General features: G+C 39.7%; 1 protein-coding gene and 1 non-coding gene across 2 annotated transcripts in view; both read left to right on the forward strand.

The window, feature by feature from the left end:
* Positions 1 to 23002, forward strand: part of LOC126252816 (tRNA pseudouridine synthase Pus10) — a 76897-nt gene that overhangs the window by 41857 nt on the left and 12038 nt on the right. Inside the window, exon 8 of the mRNA XM_049953757.1 lies at positions 12264 to 12403. Within this exon, the coding sequence (XP_049809714.1) occupies positions 12264 to 12403 (140 nt within the window). The remainder of the gene's footprint in view (positions 1 to 12263; positions 12404 to 23002) is intronic.
* On the forward strand, positions 11741 to 11815 carry Trnal-caa (transfer RNA leucine (anticodon CAA)). The gene has a single exon. It is a non-coding gene; the product is annotated as a tRNA-Leu (tRNA).

The raw sequence follows: 23002 nt of genomic DNA on the forward strand, positions 1-23002 counted from the left end.
CCACCTCATCCTTGTAAGCAGCACCTTACCATCCCTCACTTCTACTGTGTTATCCCTCCCCTTCTCTTGATGTCTTAGAATGTCCTGTCAACTGATCCCGTCTTCTAGTTAGGTTATACCACAAATTTCTTTACTTAGAAGGAGAGACAGCATTGGTCGTATTTTTTTGTTTTATTAACCGCAAAATTGATTTTCGGTCACTTAGTGACCATCCTCAGTGCTGTAATATATAATTTAAATTGGTAGGCACTGGTGTCAACAAGCTTAGAGCGATCACATAAACTCGCTCTAAGCTTGTTGACACCAGTGCCTACCAATTTAAATTATATATTACAGCACTGAGGATGGTCACTAAGTGACCGAAAATCAATTTTGCGGTTAATAAAACAAAAAAGTACGACCAATGCTGTCTCTCCTTCTAAGAATATCCATTATCTGGTCGTGGTGCACAGGACACTCCATGGAGGCGCCAATCAACAAATTTCTTTTCTCCCCAAATCTGTTCGGTACTTCTTATTAGTTACATGACCTACCGATCTAATCTTCAGCATTCTTCTGTAGGACAACATTTCAAAAGCTTCTGTTCTCTCCTTGTCTAAATTGCTTATCATCCATATTTCACTTCCATACATGACTACACTCCATATAAATACTTTCAGAAAAGTCTTCCTAACACTTATATCTATATTCAGTGTCAAGAAATTTCTTTTCTTCAGAACACCTTTCGTGCTATTGCCAGTCTATTATTTTACACCCTCTCTATTTCAGCCACCATCTGTTACTCTGTTGCCCATATGACAGAACTCATCTACTACTTTAAGTGTCTTGTTTCCTAATCTTATTCCGTAAGCATACCTGATTTAATTCCACTACATTCTATAATCCTCATTTTGCTTTTGTTTATGTTCATTTTATATCATCCTTTCAAGGCACTGTCCATTCCGTTCAGCTGTTCTTCCAAGTCCTTTGCTGTCTGTTACAGAATTACAATGTCACTGGCAAACCTCAGAGTTTTTATTTCTTCTGCCTGAATCTTAATTTCTACTCCAAATTTTTCTTTGGTTTCCTTTATTGTTTGCTCAGTGTACAGATTGAATAACATTGGAAATAGGCTACAACCCTATCTCGCTCCCTTCTCGACCACTGGTCCTCTTTCATGCTGCTTGACTGTTATAACTGCCAGCTGGATACTGTACAAGTTGTAAATAGCTTTCCACTCTTTTTATTGTACCCCTGCTACCTTCAGAATTTCAAAGATGGTGTTCGAGTCAACATTGTCACAAGCTTTCTCTAAGTCTTCAAATGCTATAAACATATATTTGCCTTTCCTTAACCTACCTTCTACAAGGTGTACTACTTTGCTTCCACCATTTGCCGATAGGTGGCGACAGCGGTAAGTAGCGGTTGAAAGAAACAGATCGCAGATGTCAGGCAGTTAGCTCGGACCTCGGTCAACATAACCTCTTTCAAACATTAGTCGATTTGTGTCTGCATCATAAAGTTGTTCTTGATTGAAAATGTCAGTTTACGAGTCTAATTCTCATCATTTGCGGGAGGTGTTACTGTGTCGTGAGTGGTTTCAGTGCTTCAAGAATGGTGATTTTAACGTTGTAGACTGGTATAGTGGCGGAAGAGAGAGTTTTCGAAGATGCAGAATTGGAGACATTGCTGAGTGAAGACTCGTGTCAGACTCAAGAAGAATTGGCACGATTAGTGGGAGTGACACAGTAAGCCATTTCAGAATGTCTCAAGGCCATGGGCATGATTTAGAAAGAAGGAACTTGGGTCCCATGTGAACTGAAACCAAGAGATGTCGAACGGCATTTGTGTGTTTGTGAACTGTTGCTTCAGAGGCAAAAACGGAAGGGATTTCTGCATCGCATTATGACTGGGGACGAAAAATGGGTTCATTATGATAACCCTAAATGCAAAAAATCATGGGGATATCCCGACCATGCTTCCACGTCGACGACCAAACTGAATATTCACGGCTCCAAGATCATACTCTGCATTTGGTGGGACCAGCTCGGCGTCATGTACTATGACATGTTAAAACCAAGTGAAACAATCACAGGTGCTTGTTATTGAAAGCAATTAATATGTTTCAGCAGAGCATTAAAAGACAAATGGCTGCAATACAGCGAGAGGCACGATAAAGTGATTTTGCAGCACAACAACACTCAACCCCACGTTGCAAAAGAGCTCAAAATATACTTGGAAACATTAAAATGGGAAGTCCTATGCCACCCGCCATATTCTCCAGACATTTCTCCCTCTGACTATCACCTGTTTAGATCAATGGCACTGGCTGACCAACACTTCCGATCTCATGAAGAAGTCACAAATTGGATCGATCCGTGGATTGCTTCAAAAGATGAACAATTTTTTCAACAGGGGATTCGTCCACTGCCTGAAAGATGGGAGAAAGTAGTGGCCAGCGATGGAAAATACTTCGAATGATACATGTGTAACCAATGTCTATCATTAAAGCCTCAAATGTTGGGGGAAAAAACGGCGGAAGCAAAGTTGAACACCTTATAAGATAAGTTGTAGGGTCAGTGTTGCCTCGAGTGTTCCTACATTTCTCTGGAATCCAAACATCTTCCCCGAGGTCGATGTCCTCCAGTTTTTCCATTCTTCTGTAAAGAATTTGTGTTAATATTTTGCAGCTGTGACTTATTAAGCTGATAGTTTGGTAATATTCACCTATCAGTTCCTGCTTTCCTTGGAATTATTACATTCTTCTCGAAGTGTGAGGGTATTTCGCCTGTCTCATATTTGCACACCAGATGGAAGAGTTTTTTCATGACTGGCTCTCCCAAGGCTATCAGTACTTCTGACAGAATGTTGTCTACTTGCAGGGCCTTGTTTTGACTTAGCTCTTTCAGTGCTCTGTCAGATTCTTCTCATTTTCATCTACGTCCTCTTCCATTTCTGTCAAGTTTATCTCCCTTGGAAAGACCCACTTTGTATTCCTTCCACCATTTAGCTTTTTCTTCTTTACTTGGGACTGGTTTTCCATCTGAGTTCTTGATATTCATATATCTGCTTCTGTTTTCTCCAAAGACCTCTTTAATTTTCTCCTAGTGAAATATGCTTCATTACATTTCTCCTCTAGCCATTCTTGCTTAGTCATTTTGCCCTTCCTGTCAGTGTCATTTGTGTTCCCTTTGGCCTGCTGCATTCTTATATTTTCTCCTTTCATCAGTTAAAGTCAATATCTCCCATGTTATCCAAGGATTTCTATTAGGCCTTGTCTTTTTACCTAATTGATCCTTTTCTGATTTCACTGTTTCATCTCTAAAAGTTACCTGTTCATCTTCTATAGTATTTCTTGCCTCTTTTTTAGTCAATCATTGCCAAATGCTCCCTCTGAAACTCTCAGCCACTCCTGTTCTTTCAAGCTATGTAGGTCCCATCATTTTAATTTACTACTGTTTTGCAGTTTCTTTAGTTTTACTCTACAGTTCATAACCAATGTGGTCAGAGTCCACATCTGCCCCTACAAATATCTTACAATGTAAAATCTGGTTCCAAAATCTCTGTCTTACCATTACATAACCAATCTGAAACCTTCCAGTGTGTCCAGGTCTCTTTCACGTAAACAACCTTCTTTCATGATTCGTAAACCAAGTGTTAGCTACGGTTAAATCATGCCCTGTGGAAAATTCTACCAGCCAGCTTCCTCTTTCATTCCTTTCCCTCAGTCCATATTCACATACAATTTTTCTTCCTCATCCTTTTCATACTATTGAATTTCAGTCCTCCATCACAATTAAGTTTTCATCTCCTTTAACCATCTGAATAATTTCTTTTATCTCGTCATACGTTTCTTCAACCTCTACAATAATGTTTTCACTATGCTGTCCATTGTAGCTTACCTGCATTCCTATTTTCTTATTCATTGTTAAACCTACTACTGCATTACCCCTATTTGATTTTGTATTTATAACCCTGTATTCACTTGACCAGAAGTCCTGTTCCTTTTGCCATCGAACTTCACTAATTCTCACTATATCTAACTTCAACCTATCCATTTACCTTTTTAAATTTTATAACTTATGTGCGTGATTAAGGGACCTAACATTCCACGCTCCTATCTGTAGAACGCAAGGTTTGTTTCTCCTGATGACAGTTTCCTCCTGAGCAGTCCCCACATGGAGATCTAAATGTCAGACTATTTTACCTCTGGAATTTTTTACACAAGAGAATACCATCATCATTTAACCTTACAATAGAGCTGCATGCCCTTGGGAAAAATTATGGCTGTAGTTTCCCGTGGCTTTCAGCCATTTGCAGTACCAGTGCAGCAAGGCTGGTTTGGTTGAGGAGGACAGATTAGTCAATCATCCATCAGTCAATCATCCAGACTGTTGCCCCTGTAGCTGCCTCTCTTCAGGAACCACATGTTTGTCTGGCCTCTTAACAGATACCGCCCCATTGTGGTTGCGCTTGTGGTATGGCTATCTGTATAGCTGATGCACGCAACCACCTCGCCTGTGGCAAGGCCCATGGTTCATGGAGGGTGACAGTATGCCCTATGGTTTTTAATTACACTCTGTCTGACAAACTAAAAGTGAAGCACCCAAACACAAAGTCGGGTATGTAAATGATAAAAGTTGCAATTCTCTGCGAAAGGTAAGACAGTCACCAAAGTGCGTAAGTGGTTTTCGTGTTAGGAGTGTTATCAGGCCTGGTAGGGTATATAATGAGCGTGAACAACATCGGGTGTCAAGTGATCAATGTGAAGGACACTGACGTGCTACCTACTAATGTGGGACAGCATTATTAACACCAGACAGTTTGAACAAGACTTCATTGTGGGTGTCGATTTAGCCAGCTTGTCGAATTGTGCAGTATGCAGATGTTTAGAGTGTTCAAATGTGACAGTGGCACAGTGTTGGCCTGCACTGTAATGTGAAGGCAGGCCTAATATTTGTCAAAGTTCCAGTTAACCATCTCTGACCACAACAGAAGATTGTCATATCATGCACCAACCACATTGTAACCCATTCTTATCTGCACTTGTAATGAGCTCCATTCAAATTCTGTGTCATCCTGCACCATAGGTCAGAGACTAGTAGCAGGCAGGCTCAGGTTCTGCCATCCCAAGGGTAGGCTACCTTCAGCACCATAACAGAAACAGCTTCGTTTGGAGTGGTACCATGACTGGGAAGCGTGGCTTGCTGATGAATGGTGCGAAATTGCGTTTAGTGATGAATCATGTTTCTGCCCTGCCCTGGTGACTATCAACGGTGAATATGGTGGCAGCCTGAGGACAGGTCCCATCCTTCCAGCGTTTTGAAAGATACAAGTTTGTTACTCCTCACATGATGATGTAGGGGCCCTCTGGCATGACTTCAGGTTGTGGTTGACAGTTACTGAGGTATCTCTGACGACATAACGGTACGTCCACAGACATCATGTGTCATATTGTATTAGCTCTGACGCAACAGTATCATATTACTATTTTGCAATGGGACAGTGCTTATTCACGCACGACACATGTCTCTGAGCTGTCTGCATGATTTAAGGTACTCTGTAGCCAATAACACTCTATATCTCTCCCTGACGGAACATGTTGGATAGGCTCGGACATCAACTCTGTCCCAGCACCATTATCCAGGATATCAAGGACGACAGTTGTGGGCTGCAGGAGAGGGCATGGTTGCTTTATGATTCCCTTTCTAAATGGATCAGTGCATGCATCCAGAACTGGCGCGGTACAACATCATGCTGATAAGTGGGTTCATACTGCCAAGTTCTTCGTAGACTTGTTGTAATAGCATCACATACCCTCTCAGCAAGTGAAGTTTCATTTCATTTTCTCCTCCCCTTCTGTGCAATTCAGTTTTTTTAGGGCAGTGTACATGCAAAACAAAATAATCTCCTAGTGATCCAAACTCTTGTATCTCTGTGCCTTAAAATATGATTGACTAGCAGACAGAGACACTTGAAATGAGATTGTTGGAAAATATCATATTCGACAGATGAGAGGACCATGTGTATGTTAGTTGTGGGTGTATGAATGTGTATATTTTTTTGTTTTGTCCTGTGAAGAACTTTGAAAGCTCATATGTTCCAATTGTCTACTTTTAAAGGTATGGAACTGCTGCATAACTATTTCTTTATGTGGCCTTCTATTGCAGTTGTCTAAAATACAGTGTTCATTTACAGCAGCATTGTTAATGATAAACACGGATGTCTGATTTTAGAATACTATATTTACTGTACAATTCTATGTTCTTCTATGTCTCCACAACACGTGGCTTCCAGTCCTGCAGTATTGAGAGGTCGTATGACATTTTGAGGATGAGATGTGTCCCCCCCCCCCCTTTAGTTGCACAGTGAGTGAATAACTAAACAGTGATACATCAGCCTTTTTGTATGTAATCTGCACATCCTCGAATGTATAAGTACAGTAGAAGTGGTGTCACACTGAAAAAAAAAAAAAAAAAAAAAAAAAAAAAAAAAAAAAAAAAACTGAATTAAATCAGTATCAAATGCATATCTGCAGAGTTAATTTCCAATATTGTCAAACAGCTTCAAAGTGAAATCAGACAATGAAGTGTCAAATAAATCAACCAAAGATTTACCATCGATTGATGGTTTGTTTTGTGCTCTTTTTATGGCAGTTATTGTGATTATTCTTCCTATTTTTTAGCAATTACTTGTAGTCTGCCATTAAATTTTTACAGTGACAAACAGCAAACATATATCTCTCCCTAGCAAGAACAGTGACACAGCTCAGAAAAGCAATACCTGAGAAATCACAACGTAAAGAATAAATTCTTTAAAACTTATGGTAAAATAGTATAACCCTCCTTTAAATTTCAGGTAAGTAATGTTGGTGTAAATTCAATTAGACTTTTTGTGCACTTTAGGGCACTTCACATGCATTTTTCAGTGACTAAACTAAAAACTGCCATTTTTGGACTTTTGTCACTTTTCTTGCCAGGGTGCTACTGTATATGACAAAAGGTATGTAGGTTACTTCAGAAAGTAAGTTTCACATTGTCCCATGCTAAGAACATTGTGTGACAAGAGTGGTGCATTGTTAGAAGAGAGCACATGTTCCAGGTTTCCTGCAGAGAGAGTTCTGGTGCACTACAGAAAACAGGTGCACAATGTGGAAATGAAATAGTGCGGCAACTGGAAACGTATTCCAACATTAAAGTATGCAGGACAGTGTAATTGTTGTGGGGGAAAATGTCAAAGTTCCACCCAGATTCACTAAATATTGACAATATATGGACCAAATGCAATGTCACACCAGCCGTAAGAAATGATGCCAATAATTTGACAAAGGCCACATAGACACAGATGATGCTGATTGGGAAGTTCAAATCTTGCACCATGCAATTTCTATCTTTTTGGCAGACTGTAGGAACATCGGGATGAAAACACTTCCCAACGATGAGGACATTCGCACAGTGGTTCTTGAATGAGCCCATGACCAAGGAGCAGATTTTTTATTGTCAAGGAGTTGAATGATTGGCAGAATGTTCTGATTGTTGCTAATGGGGAATCTTGGTGACTATATTGAGAAATAATATCACATTTCTTTGTCACTTTAAAGTGTAGTGCAACATTTAGTAAAAGTACTCGGCTTGCCATAAAGTGTAATTTACTTTTTGAAGTCCCTACATATCATATGTGAGAGTGGGAGGTGTATCTGAACTTGAATTGAATTGAATTGAATTTTATTTGATCCTGTAAGATTACATTGTGTACAGTAAATGTACGTGTAATATAGGACATGTCAAAGTATTAAAATTCTTTATCACTTATTTTCCTACACCTTTAGCTTACATTTTTACATCACTGATAATGAGTAACAATATATACAAATTTAATGGCATAAGTATTCTGCAACACTATAAAACTCTTTTTCAATGAGATAGTCTTTAAGTTTCTTTGCAAAGTCATTGTGAAGTACACTATCTTGCAGGGTTTTGGGCAGACTTCTTAGTAGTCTTATACCAGAGTACTGGGGTCCTTTTTCTAGCATTGCCAGTCGGTGGGGTATGCTCCGTACTTCATTCTTCTTTCTTGTGTTGTGGGTGTGTACACTAACATTTCTTGCAGAACGAATCATGTTTCTTGTTTCGCTTGCCATTTCTTCCTCACTGCTGCTCCTTAACGAATTCGTCCCAACATGTATAAACACCCCATCATAGTTATGTCTGGTTTCAGAATCTGGTTCTGTAGTATCTTGTCTTGCATTTACCATATTTTTAAAATGTTTACCGAGTTGATGCGTTCTAATACCAGGTCATATGTCGATCTTGCAATTGGGGACAGCGATATTCTTCAGCAGCGAATCGCCAATTATTAAAAAGTCATTTTCCTTTTGTTGCGTATCTGGCGCTTTGTTTTTCCTTTTGCTGTATGTCACCACCTTCCATTTATATTTATCTTCCGGTTTTTGGCTTACTGAGTTTACCGAGACATCAACGGGAACACTTGAAATGTTGTTTTTAAAGTATGATCGGTCATTCGTATTTTCGCGATCTTCTTACTTTTCCGTTTGATGGCTTTTACACACACAGGACTTTTTTTCTTGTATTAATGTATCGTTTTCTTTCTTGATGGTTGAAAGTTCGGTTTTTAATGCCTCAATGTCACTTCGTAGTAACTTTATAATTTCGTTTTTTGTATCAACTGCACTTACAAGATCGGCCGTTTCGTCACGTAAACAACCGTGACATGTCCACGGAATATCATCGCTGACGAACTTTAGATTTACTTTCGCGCACTTTTCGTGTAACCAGAAGTTGCATTTGATACACAGAATACCCTTCATCACACGCTTTTTACATTCTCTACACGAAGAACTGTTCATTTTTTGCCTTTTTAACAAGAGAGAAGCGTCACTACACTTTCCTATCGGCGCCATCTTGCCATCCTAGTGACAGAATCAAGAGACAGCTGCCATACCTATAGAGGATATTGTGAAATCCTAAGAATGCTATGAAGGAGATTAAGAGTATTAAGTATGCAAATCAAATTTATAATTATCAGATAATTTGAAAATAATGTCTTCTACACTGAGGTGACAAAATTCATGGGCTGATGATATGTGCACATATAGATGTCAGTAGTATCACGTACACAAGATATAAAAGGGCAGTTCATTGGCAGAGCTGCCATTTGTTCTCAGATGATTCATGTGAAAACATTTCCAAAGTGATTACGGCATTTCAGAAAATGTTATCAAATTCAGTATCAGGCATTACCTCTCACCATGGACAGTGCATTAGCCATTGGCCTTCACTTAACAACAAAGAGCAGCGGCGTTTGTGTAGACTTGCCATTGCTAATAGACAAACAACATTGTGTCAATGTGAAACATATGACAAACATATCCATAAGGACATTGCGGTAAAAACTGGTGTTAATGGGCTATGGCAGCAGACAGCTGATGCGATTGCCTTTGCTAGCAGCATGACATCACCTGCAGCACCTCTCCTTGGCTCGTGGCCATTTTGGTTGGATCCCAGACAACTGGAAAACCGTGACCTGGTCAGATGAGTCCAGATTTGAGTTGGTAAGAGCTGGTGGTTGTTCCATAATGGTGTGGGCTATGCTTATATGAAATGGATTGGGTCCTCTGGTATGTTTGGTTACTTGGAGATGATGTGCAGCCATTCATGGGTTCATTTTGCCAGACAACAGTGGAATTTTTGTCAATGACTGTGCCATGTCACCAGGCCACAATTGTTTGCGATTGATTTGAAGAACATTCTGTACAATTTAACCTAATGATTTGGCCACTCAGGTTGCCCAATATGAATCCAATCGAACATTTATGGGACATAATTAGTAGGTCAGTTTGTGCACAGAATCCTACACCAGCAACACTTTTGTAATTATGGAAGGCTATAGAGGCAGTGTGGCTCAGTATTCCTGCAGGGGACGTCCAACAACTTATTGAGTCCATGCCATGTCAAATTGCTGCACTGCCCTGGACAGAAGGAGATCCAACACGATATTAGGAGGTATCTCATGACTTTTGTCACCTCATTGTATAATGAGATGTGCCAAGGCAGTAAGAAAATGAGCAAGTATCAAAACTCAGAAACGGTGAAATTGTGTCAATGAAACAACAGTGTTATGCAAACTCTACATGGAAGCCACTGCAAATGCCACTCTGTCATGTGGACTTCCTTCTGTTCTAAATAACAAACACATTTTTATGACATTAAGTCTGTGCCCGTAACTCACTGTTGTGCTCCACTCAAGGACATCATATTACTTCTTCTCTCCTGAATTACAGATGCTCATTGTGGTTGTGGAATGTTCACAACTTCAGTAAGTTGGGAGCAACAGTTTGTGGCCATAAAAGGATTGTAAGTCTTTGCAGCTAACATTTGTGTTGAGATAACTCTCTTGATATAATGTATTTTGTGTACACCTACTGCCACAGTTCATGTTCTCAAAATCCAGCAGTGACTAATTGTCATGCCAGTTTCCACAAGCATGAAATCTTTGACTGATAGTGTACCAGCATATTGGAATTGAAGGTTTCACAAAAACCGCCATCAACAATATATTTTGCAGTACATGAAATGTATTCAAATATGAAAAACCATCAGTTGTATAAGGGAGTGACAATAATGAAAATTTGTGCTGGTCCGGGACTCAAACCCAGATTTCCTGCTTCACGCAAGCGATAGCCTTAACCACTTCAGCTATCCATGCACCAGACACAGATTTCCTTATGTCATCATTCCTGCATCAGAACCTTTACTTGTACACATATTACGTAATTCCTGTGCAGGGGAGGACATTTCAGTTGAAAGTTGCCACCTGGTATCGGGGATTGAATACGATATTTCAGTACTTGTGTTGTTAAGAATAACATTGCAGTATTCCTTCGGACATGTTTGCTCTCCTGGAGTGACTACGGAAATGTATTCGCTGTTGTGAATATGAACAACCATCAGCTCTCTGTATGTCTGACACAAATTTACAAGTACAGGTTGTGATGCAGGAATGTGGGCATATGAGTTTGGGTCTGGCTGTGGGTTGTGCATTGAAGCCAAATTGATTAAGTCCACTGCTTATGTAAAGTGGGAAATCCGTGTTTGAGTCCCAGTCCGACACAGATTTTCATTGTTGTCATTCCCTTGTACAACTGATGGTTGTTCATATTCACACCTGCAAATACATTTCGTGTATTTGATAACAGTTGAAGTCACCACAGTGCCTGTTCTTTCACACAAGCATGCTTGTCCAAAGGAACACTGCTTTGTTCTTAACAACACAGGCATTGCAGTATCATAATTGACAGTGTTACAACAAGTTATGGACATTTTCCTCTGTTGTAAAGTTCTTGATACAAGGAAGAAAGGGGGAGGGTTCACAATATTACATGGATACTATGTGAAAATCAGGGGTTGAAGTGTGACTTTTGTATCTCCTATAGTGCATGAAGAGGAATAAATGAAAAGCAGCTATTCGCTTGTATGGTTTTACAAATATTTTGTGCTTTTTCTAGTGCTCGTAATATTTGTAGAAGAAACTATTGAGAAGGGGGCAGTATTTTCTTTATAGGCTTACAAGTATCAAAAATTTGGAAACATACACTTTAATTCCAGAATGACATTTTCACTCTGCAGCGAAGTGTGCGCTGATATGAAACTTTCTGGCAGATTAAAACTGTGTGTCGGACCGAGACTCGAACTCGGGACCTTTGCCTTTCGCAGGCAAGTGCTCTACCAACTGAGCTACCCAAGCTTGGGTAGCTCAGTTGGTAGAGCACTTGCCCGCAAAAGGCAAAGGTCCCGAGTTCGAGTCTCGGTCCGACACACAGCTTGGGTAGCTCAGTTGGTAGAGCACTTGCCCGCGAAAGGCAAAGGTCCCGAGTTCGAGTCTCGGTCCGACACACAGTTTTAATCTGCCAGAAAGTTTCATGCACTTTAATTGCTGATAATCATGTTAGAAGATGAGTATACTCACAAACTACTTCAATCTGTATTTTAATCGTGCACACTGTGTCAGGAGAATCTTTTACAAGAGCAACTGTCTCTGTTGTTACTCATTATGAAATAAATGTGGCCAGTTTGACTTTACTTGAATTAGCTGCTGCTAGCTTCTGAAATTTCATTCTGTTGATGTGTCACCACAAATAATTGGTATCATTTGACGCATAAGTAACAATGAGAAGGACTGGTACTCAGTTTGTCACTGTACCTTACCAATCTCTGTAACTATTTGGTAGTAAGATAATCTACAAAATAGTTTCTGGTTCTGTTTAGGCCTTTTCAAACTGGAGGTGATGGCACAGGCTGGTACATACATTAAGGAGTTTGTGCATGGTGATTTTGGTCGAACAACACCTGACCTAGGTCAGTTACTTGGTGGTGTGCAAGTCGACATACTGGCGCTTGATGTCTTGGTAAGTTTCACAATGAAATCTTCACAAAAACATTATTTGTTTAATAATGATATTGTGGTGGCATAAAGGAGCAGCAAGTATATTTTATTACTTATTTAGTTTCCTGTCACAGCTGCATACATATTTCTTAATGGTCCATTTATTTTTGAACTGTTGGCTATGCCAAAAAGTACATCAGTGATGAAAACTATAAATACAAAAGGTTGAAATATATAAACATTCTCAAGTATCCGCTATGTACAGGACACAGAAGTTCATTACAACAGCTGTGACATATGTGTGTCCTTATCATGTGTTTGTAAAACAGTTCCAGTGTGATATATAAAAGATTTGTTCTGTTCTAATAGTATACATTCGAACAATCTGTCCTTGGTACAGTTGGTTTCCATACAGTAGGTCATCTTGGCAAATGTGGTTGAGTGTACTTGATAGGTGCCACCAGTGTTTAATTTGTGCTCCTGCTCACTCTTGTCATGCCACAGCACCAATGTGATTTCACTTATTTCAAATAGTACCTCTCATTGTTGTGTGCCTATCAATTTCACAATTATATTCGATACAAACATTACAAATTTTCATTTTTTAAAAACTTTTAAAATTATTCCAATCTTGATAAGAAGCAGTTGTAACATTACACATTTGGTAAAAAATTAAAATTTTATCCATAACACTAGTGTACTGACAACAGCCGCAGGTGCATCCGTAATTTTAAATTTTACAATTTTTATTTTAAGAACTATTAAGTCATTCCAAACTTTTGTAAAGAAAATTGTGTATTTGATTAAAAAATTAGGAACTTTATGTTGTAGTGACAACAGGCAAGTGAGCTGTTGTACTATGGCCATCAGTTGACTGCTGTACTTTTAAAAATATTTCAAATTTCATAAAAATATTAGTAACATTGCATGCTTAATTGAAATAAAATTGTGTTCACATTGTACTGACAACAGTCTCAACCACTACCACAATTCTTTATACCCTGCAGATTGCTGTGTCGTCGTATGGCTAGAGATGGGCAGTCTGCTGCTGAATTCATTCAGCAAGCCAGATCTTTATAAAGAGTGGCTACTGGATGATTCGGAAAAAATGATTGATTTCAAAGTGTGTCTGTGGTGGCTGTAATGAGTGGGGTGAAAATTCTACGCTAGGCTGCTGCAATGGCGCCACACCCCACATCCTTAAGAAAACATTTCCCAAGCTACAAAAAGTGTGTTATACGCATGTGGATTTGTGTACCTTACTAGTACATGAAGCTCTTCTCTTCCATGAAAACAGAAAATAAAGAAAGCTCATTTTTTCTTTCAATATATTTGCTGTTGGGTGGTAACCATAGAACTATCTGAATAGTAATACTAATTATGATGATACGTAAGTAAATATAACACAATGGTACATCCAGTCTCAAAGTGGAAAAAACCTCTTTGACCAAATCAGGAATGGAATGTGGGCCCCTTCGCTTCACGATCTGCTGTACTGACTGCACAGCTACCGGGGAAAACGAGACAGAATAGCTTCACTACGATACTTTAAGGCAGAAAACACTTCCAGCATCATGTTCTGCTCTTGATTTCGAAAGAATATCTCAGATTTCAGAAGCTAATTAAACGTTTACATACTTCTGAGTGAGTTGTTACTTCTTATCCTTTGACTTAGCACTGCCAGTGATCATAAAAGCTGCTGTCTTCAACCGTTGTGCGGTCAAAGCAATCCAGGCGTCACTCCCCTCCCAGCAGCTGAGGCTCCCCACCACTCTCACCAATCAGACACTAGGCTAACTCACTAGCTCACTACTACCCACCATTCTCAAGAATTAGATTGCTGGGTATCTCTCTAGCTCACTACTCCTCACCACTCTCATGGATCGGATCGCAAGCTAGCTCATTGCTCCACGCTGCTCTAATGGAGGAGATCGCATGGAGCAGACCACACGGTGACTTGCGGCATCACTCTGTTGTCTACGCTCTTGGCACAGTGATACAACTTGCATCTTGCTTTCTTGACTGAGCACCTCTCCATCCAAATTCAGCTCTTTATTCTTTGGAAGCTTATTTGATTTGTTCTAGTTGTCGTATTGTGATGTTGCTCTTCTGTTTTGTTGTTACGAGAGTTCTAGTTAGGTGTATTGTTATGTCTTCTTCTATATATCTTGCATTTTTAGTTGCTGTTGTTGGTGTGTTGTTAGCCTTTATGTAGGTTTTAATTACTGTGGGTGGACAGGATACTAAATATAATGGTACATATAACACACAGTTATTTTAGCGTAAGTGATAGTCCATGTATAAAGGCTGTCTCAGGAGACATGGTCAATATTCAGAGATCTGACAGGAACAATCATTTGAAGCAAAAGACTATATATGAAAATATACCCTATTCCCAGTTGTTTTCTGAGATGGAACATATTTAAAGCTACCATTGTATGTTTTTCTTGAATAAAACGAAATCTGTGACCTCTAGCGAAAATTTGTCACAGCATAAAATTAAACTACATTATATTTCCTTTAAAAAGATCCTATTCATTTTTGCTCTAGGACTTACAGGTTGCGTCAAGAGAGCGAGAGAAAACGGAAAATCTTGCGCGATGTGCATGTGTGGAGGTGTAGGTAAGCCAATTTGTGGTAGTTTCCCAACTTGATAGACCACATGTCCTACACTACTATGGTACATTGTAGACAGTGACAATGTACTGAACAATAAACAAAAGCCGGCCGCGGTGGTCTAGCGGTTCTGGCGTTGCAGTCCTAGCGGTTCTGGCGTTGCAGTCCGGAACCGCGGGACTGATACGGTCGCAGGTTCGAATCCTGCCTCGGGCATGGGTGTGTGTGATGTCCTTAGGTTAGTTAGGTTTAAGTAGTTCTAAGTTCTAGGGGACTTATGACCTAAGATGTTGAGTCCCATAGTGCTCAGAGCCATTTGAACCATTTTTGAATAAACAAAATAAGTAACAATGTACATTAAATATGTTCTGTCTCAGAAACCATTCAGAATAGTGCATATGTCCACGGGAAGTCTTTTGCTTCAAATGATTGTTCCTGTCATAACCCTGAACATTGACCATTCATCCTGGGACAACCTGTATATTACGTTTAATTTTTTATTCGTTCATTTAATCGGAACAGGAATCTTCTTACATCAGACCAGAGTTTTATGTATAATTACAAAACTTATTAAAGCCACAGTTACTTAAAAAATCATAATATTTTTAATGTGGTGTCTCTTCTTCTTCTTCTCCTCTCTGCGTGTATCAGTCATTTGTTATGCCCTCTTCCTAAATATCTTCTGCCCACTGGGTAATAATTATAATCAATTTTGGCAATCTATCATCTTCCATTCTTGTGACATAATCCTTCCAGTTGTTTCTGTATTCTTTAATCTGCCCATTTATGTTTTTCACTCTTAGTTCTTTTCTGATGTCTACATTCACTCTCCCGTCAGACAGAATGTACTCAACTACTCTTCTTAACATTCAGATCCATAGTGCTTGTATTCTGGCGGGGATGAGTGTTTCTGCTGTGTTGTCCAGGCAAGAGATTCAGGGTCTAGGGAGCAGTAGTTATTATAAGCAGTAGTGGGTCAAAGTAAGCTTGATCGTTTGGACTGTGATGCCGTCCTGTACTGTATTATGCTGAGCTGAAGGATTTTTCGACTGTGTTGTCGGTTCAAGAAAGAATTTTTCGCGACTACCATCATGTAGCTCCGTGAAATAATCAGTAAGTTTATGTTTTGTTTACAGTTCAATGAAGGTTGTCACTAAAGTTAAGTACTGGTTTAGTTCCTTGGTTGGGACAATGGGATCAGCATCTTCTACTATGCCTACTGTTCCCTAGACCACACAAGCTTTTCCATAGAGCAGCAGGTCTTTACATTTCAGGTTAATGTATTGGTATGTCTTAGTTATCATTTCTCTCAGATTGATTGACTGTTTGCTTTCTAGTTTTATTTTCAAGGTTAGGAGGTTGTTTGAAAGTCCGATGTGCAGTGTCTCCAAGATTCATGAACTGTTTTAGCTCTTCCATTAGCCAAGGTGCAGGTTTTCCCTTCTGGTTTCCAGTCTTTGGAGGAGCATATTTATTGTGTAATGTAGTTAGTTTGGTAGTAAATCGATGGAGTTGGTCTTTCACTTTCAGGGATTGTATGGAAGTCGTCTCCCAAATTATCTCTTGTCTCTTGCTGCAAGTTCAGGTGCGCTGATACACTTAAAGTTTCTGTATATTGGCACAATTTATTCCTTGCATATTTTAAGAATAAGTCACGAATGTGATATTGTGAGCTGATATTCCAGGTATGAATTTCTTTGCTTGTGGATTTCGTGGCAAATATATGTATGGGGGCCAGACTATAGGCTGCATTGTGGGTAGGTGCAAGCTGAAATACTATTAGAATTGAAGAAGAAACTACACACTTGAATTTCATAGTGAAGGGGCAGAATATTTATGTTAGTGTTCCTCGCGTTATTTATATGCTCCCAAGTCAAATCGAATTTCGAAAAATCGCTTTACAGACTATCACACCTACTTTCAGAGGTTTGTAGAGAATGCACATTAGGCAAATTTTCTTAAGGGATTTGATATCTATGAACATATATGTGGCTTGTTTGTCTTCATTACTAATGGATGTAAGTAACATGGTTGGTATTAAGTCAAAGCGTTTGTATGCCACTACTCCACCTGCTCATCTGTTACTTCTGTAGTGTCTTAGGACAGTGGAGTGTATATTTAGGTAACTGGAGAGCATACTTGGCTTGAGCCCGGTGTCCACATTCATTATGTGAAAGACATGGATGCCGATATTCTGAAATATGTGATGGAGCTCGTTGAAATGAGTTGAAAGTGATGATCACGTATGTTCTCCATTAACAGTTCAGATGCACTGGTAGAACTAGTGGCTGCATCAGTAGAAAAGTTTGTAGCTCCTACAGCACAGGCTTTAGAGTTCATTTGCACTGCTTTTTTCCAGCCTTTATCCTCACCATTATCCTGCCATCTCTTGTCCACACACTATGTAGCCCAAATTTGGATATCATATTATTCAAAATTTTTGTCTCTCAGCAGTGAAATCTTCTCATATTTTCAGGCTTGTCTTCATGAGTTTCTTAATCACTATGACTGTTTCAGACCATTTCATATATGATATGAACTTCATGATTGTAGGTCTAGATTTTGCAGATCATAACATTCTACATCCTACTTGATAACTTCTGATTATAGAATGTACGGCATGTATGTTTGTTATCGCTTTACAATTTTGCAATTTAAAATGAGATCCAGAATGAGATTTTCACTCTGCAGCGGAGTGTGCGCTGATATGAAACTTCCTGGCAGATTAAAACTGTGTGCCCGACCGAGAGTATGTTAATAGTAAATATTTTAATTTTACCAGTGTACTTTTTAGTGCTGTGCAACAGTATGTCATCCACATTGTCTTTGTATAGAAGAATTATGAGTGAGGTTTGGTACCATTTTACCAAAATGGAAGAAAAAGGAAAATGCTGCTACTGTCAGGAAATAACTGCCATGGCTTCTGGCTTGTCATGAAACCTGAAGAGCCATCTAAAATCAAAGCATCTCACAGTACCTCTGGAATGATGTGGGCCAGGAAACCAATCAAGATCACCATCAGTTGATGCAGAAATTTGAGAAATCATTTCACGTGAACTGTCCTCAATGACGTCTGCTTACACCTTGGGTGAAGGTGTCTTCCCGGAAAGGCAAATTGCGTCTCAAGCTGTATCCAGCCCATCCGTGTTGTCAGGTTCTGGACCAAGTCCTGATTTAATTCTTTTTGTGGTGCCTCACCCTCAACTGCTTTTCATTTACAACAACCAATAAGAATTTTTTTTTTTTTTTTTAATAGAGTAAAACTTGCTCAAAACAGAATTGCCTGCGACTAAAATAATTTTCAAAATTGGACAAGTTTCCGGATTACACAAAACTCACTGGGCTATGTAAAATTTGTCTGATATCATTCACAAAAGTACAGTAAAATTTTTTAATTATGCATATACTGTATTTACGTATCTTCACTCCAGCACAGTAGATATTCAGTTACTGTATATTGGACAACAGAACACTGGACTATTACACTGATTGATAAATAACCCTTCACATCCAATTTTTACTAAACTTTAAATTAGTTTATTATTGTATGTACATACATATTATTCCCATGTTTATTTGCTTTGTATTTATCTTTTTTGTCACATATCAAGGAGGGAAACTTTTTTTAACTTTCTGTTCAGAATTGTTTTTTCTAGGCAATTTTTTGCTACATACAATAGTTCCAACAAGTTGGGAGAATTTGTGTGTGCTGCCAATTGCATAACATCGTTTATGCATGCAATGACTTCTTCAGGCATATTAATTTTTCTAGGGACTTCATTTTGCTCATCTTCTTCTTCCTTTGTTCCTTCTTCATCATCCTCCGTGTTGCGGATTTCTATTGCTGAAGTAAAAGTGGAGCAAGTTGACAGAAAGTCATCACTTCAGCCGGCCGAAGTGGCCGTGCGGTTAAAGGCGCTGCAGTCTGGAACCGCAGGACCGCTACGGTCGCAGGTTCGAATCCTGCCTCGGGCATGGATGTTTGTGATGTCCTTAGGTTAGTTAGGTTTAACTAGGTCTAAGTTCTAGGGGACTAATGACCTCAGAAGTTGAGTCCCATAGTGCTCAGAGCCATTTGAACCATTTGAATCATCACTTCAAATGTAATCATCTGCACTTTATGGAATGTTTCACATTTTCATTAATCCAGCAATTTCTGCTTCATTTTCTTGAACTTCGATGGCTACAGAAGCATCTTGTTCTTAACTAAAATCATACCTTTTAGAGTGTTCACAATTCTAAGACAGGCACACTGCAGAAAACATCACAAACTGGGTAAAGTCTGTTATCCCAAATATAATATCACTTTCAAAATCACTATTGTACTCAAATTAATTGCCATGCTTCTGAAACTTCCACATACCCCACACTTTGCACATTCTTTCAACGACACTGTGCAACACACAGTTCAGAAGTCCATACAGAAAACCGTTGACGAGATCAAATGAGTTGTTATGTTTCTCAAGGAGAGATTCTTTGCTTTAAGCAAAGTTGCTGAAATGCAAGAAAATTTAAAAAAAGACCTACTGAAATTGAAATAAAATGTCCCAACTAGATGGAACTCTTACTTACGAAATGTTGCAAGATTTACTTTAAATAAAGATCCCATAATTTCTTGCCTCAGTATTTTACATGGAAAATCAATCACCCTAAACTTAAAGACGGTACAGACTGGGAGATAATGCAACAGGCTTTAAGGATTTTGAAAGTTTTCGATGATGTAACCAAAGAAGTGTCCTCAAACAGTCTCACTTTTAAAGATGAAAATCTTGCCGAGATTAATGGAATGGCAACTAAAATCTTTTAAGACAAAAATACAGAATATCCTCAAGAAATAGAATCATTGGTTGATAACTTGCTTAAAGGGATATCAGAGTGATTTGGGGTTACCTCCTGCAACGAACTGATTAGTCAGACGATGTTACTGGACCCTCAATTCAAAGGCAAGGATTTTCAGAGGGTAAAACATTTCAGGGCTGCTACATGAAGGATATTGCAGAAATGAAAGTGTTGGCTGTTCAACAAGAAAAAACATAGATCATTTCTCAACCAGTTAACACTGTGACACATGAGACTTCCTCAGTCTTGGAGGAGTGTAATGAAACTATTAGTCAGCTTCAAGCAAGTCACATCCCAGAAAGTGTGGCAATTGTCAAACTGGAAAAATATTTAGTGGAGGGATATTTGCCTAGAAATAGCAATTCCTTAAACTGCTGGGAAACAAGAAAATTGCTGTGGCCAGCACTGTAGGAAACAATAAAATTGCTGTGGCCAGCACTGCATCAACTGGTTCTAAAAGTGTTGTGTGTGACAGCAACGTCAGTGGCCTGTGAACAAATATTTTCAAAAGCAGGACAAAAGTGCACTGAGAAGAGAAAGACACTCTCTCATTGATTAAAATGGGTTAAATTTTATTTATAAATGACAAGACTGATTAATTTTTCCTTTGTGGGAAAATACGTGGCAATCCTGACTGTAAATGATGACCACATACATTTCAGTTACACTGGGTATAATTTTTATGTTGTTTTTTCAATAAAAGTGTTAAAATATAACAAGACTCAGTCTTTATTCTTAAATATTTTCTACTTGATAAAAATATTTAGGATTTTGTTGTAATGTTAATAATTTTTGCTGCAGACAAAATTTAAAACTTTTGTATCTGAAAATTACTAGGGACATACCACAAAATTATCATGGGGTCTTGCCCATTCGTCTTGTATAGGATGCCTATGGGATGCTGCATTCTCGGAATGCTATACAACAATTCAGGCAAATAACATTAGTAGTTTTATTTCAGTGAAGCAGATTGACTGTACTTAATTTTGAAATAACAATGTTGTTGCAAGTGATGGGCGACATGCAACATAAATCCGAGTCCTCTGCTATATAATGTTCATGCAAGTTTCACACACAGTTTGTGGATCACTAATAACTTCTATTGTAGCACTCTCTGCTAGGCCACACTAATATCTGCGAATACTGTCCCAATAGTGAGCCGATACTCAGCGATTACTGGGTGGCCGAGACTGGCAGGAACGGCGCTTATATTCTCCTCTTGTAGAGTCCGCTCCTGTCTTGGTGTGGTCTTAATCAGCACACCATTGGCCTACGTTGTTTCACCACCTTCGTTCCAGTGCTTGTGGTTACGCCAGAACATCCCCCTCCCCCAAGTGAGGGACCGTCGTCGTGTAGGGAGTGCGATCATGGTGGGGGAGGCAGGAGTGTGGGCCCAACATCGGGCCGGAAGTTGTGGCTGCAGGGGACATCAAGCTCCCGGCCGTACTCCGCCATCTGGCCTGCACTCTGGTGGAAACAGCCCCTGGAAAATGGCCAGAAGGGTACATGTCCACCTCCTGCTGCCATGAACCACATGATGGGTGGGTCCAGCTCCATCGGTAGGACAAGAGGAGATGGAGGAGGTGAAGGCTCCATCTCCAAGGGGTCATCTTGCAGTGCTGTTATGACGCCCTCTGGCAGCTGCTGTGGCTGTGCTGTCCTGGACCCCTGAATCTGGGGGAACAGACACTGAAAGATCATCGAAACATGACAGTGGCGAAGTTGATTTTGATGGCGGTGCTGCAAACCTTCTGGACCTGAAAGAAGATACATGCAAGTTCCAAGCGGACAGACGATCTCGCTTTGTGCCCACCATCTGCTGCCGCCAAAAACCATGTAAAAGACAATATCATGTGGCGTGAAGTGATAATTGCAGTCTTCCTTTGGTGCCGGATGCTGAGGAGGGTGGAGCAGTGTCCAACAGCGGCGGCCGTGAAGCAATTCCACCGGTGATGGTCCATCTCATGGGTGCGAACGATATGAGGCGACAAACAGTTGCAATGCTTGATTCCTGGTGTGTGCGGAGCAAAGTTTGGTCATCTGCTGCTTGAACATTCTGACAAAACGTTCTGCTTCACCATTTGACTGTGGATGGAATGGTGCACTAGTTAGATGCTGTACGCCATTGCGTTCACAGAATGTACCAAATTCATTTGATGTTTACTGAGGTCCCTTGTCTGACACTATGATTTCAGGTAAACCATTGAAGGAAAAAGTAGAGGACAACACCTGAATTGTGCTACGTGACGTTGTCGAGTTCATTTGCACAGCAAAAGGAAACTTGCTATATGAGTCAACCATAATCAACCAACCAGTGTTCCAAATAAGGCCCGCAAAGTCTATGTGCACACATTGCCACAGTGATTGCGACTTAGGCCAAGCAAAAGAACTTTTGTGGCAGAGTGGACTGATTTTCTGCACACGTGTGACACTGTGATGTCATCTGTTCGATTTGGGCATCCATACCCTGCCAAGTACAGTGTCGACTTGCTAACTGTTTTGTACGAACAATCCCCCAGCATCCTTGGTAAAGTAACTGAAACACTTCTTTTTGCAAAACTTTAAGAATCAGCATATGACTGTCCACTGGTATTTTGAACAAGAATGACATCTTTCTGTACAGCGAGGCTATGCCGACATGCAAAGTATCGGCGCACTACAGGGTTTTCTGTGATATTCACTGAGTGAGGTCAAGATGTGCGAATATACTGGTGCAAAATGTTCAAATCAGAATCGGTGTCCGTTGCCTGTGCAATTTTCTTATAGTTCAGCGGAAATGATTGCAGCAATTCAGAATCCTGAGCATTGGTATCACAACAAGATGAAGCAGAAGCATCGAAGTCTGTGTCAGGGCCAATCGGAAGACATGAAAGTGCGTCCACATTACCATGTTGAGCCACGGACGATACCCAATCTCGTACTGGTAGTAGACAACAACAAAGCCCATCTTTGCAATTTTTGGGAGTTTGTACTGGAACCAGTTTCATCAGATGAAACAAGGACTGCAGAGGCCTGTGATCCACTAGTAAGTAGAATTTTCTGCCATACAAATAGTGATGGAATTTGTTAACACCATACACAATAGCCAATGGCTCTTTCTTAATTTGTGAATAGTTACACTGAGCTTTGGACAACACTTTTGAAGCAAAAGCAATAGGTCTGTCTT

Source organism: Schistocerca nitens, chromosome 4, assembly GCF_023898315.1.
Source record: "Schistocerca nitens isolate TAMUIC-IGC-003100 chromosome 4, iqSchNite1.1, whole genome shotgun sequence".
Lineage (NCBI taxonomy): Eukaryota > Metazoa > Arthropoda > Insecta > Orthoptera > Acrididae > Schistocerca > Schistocerca nitens.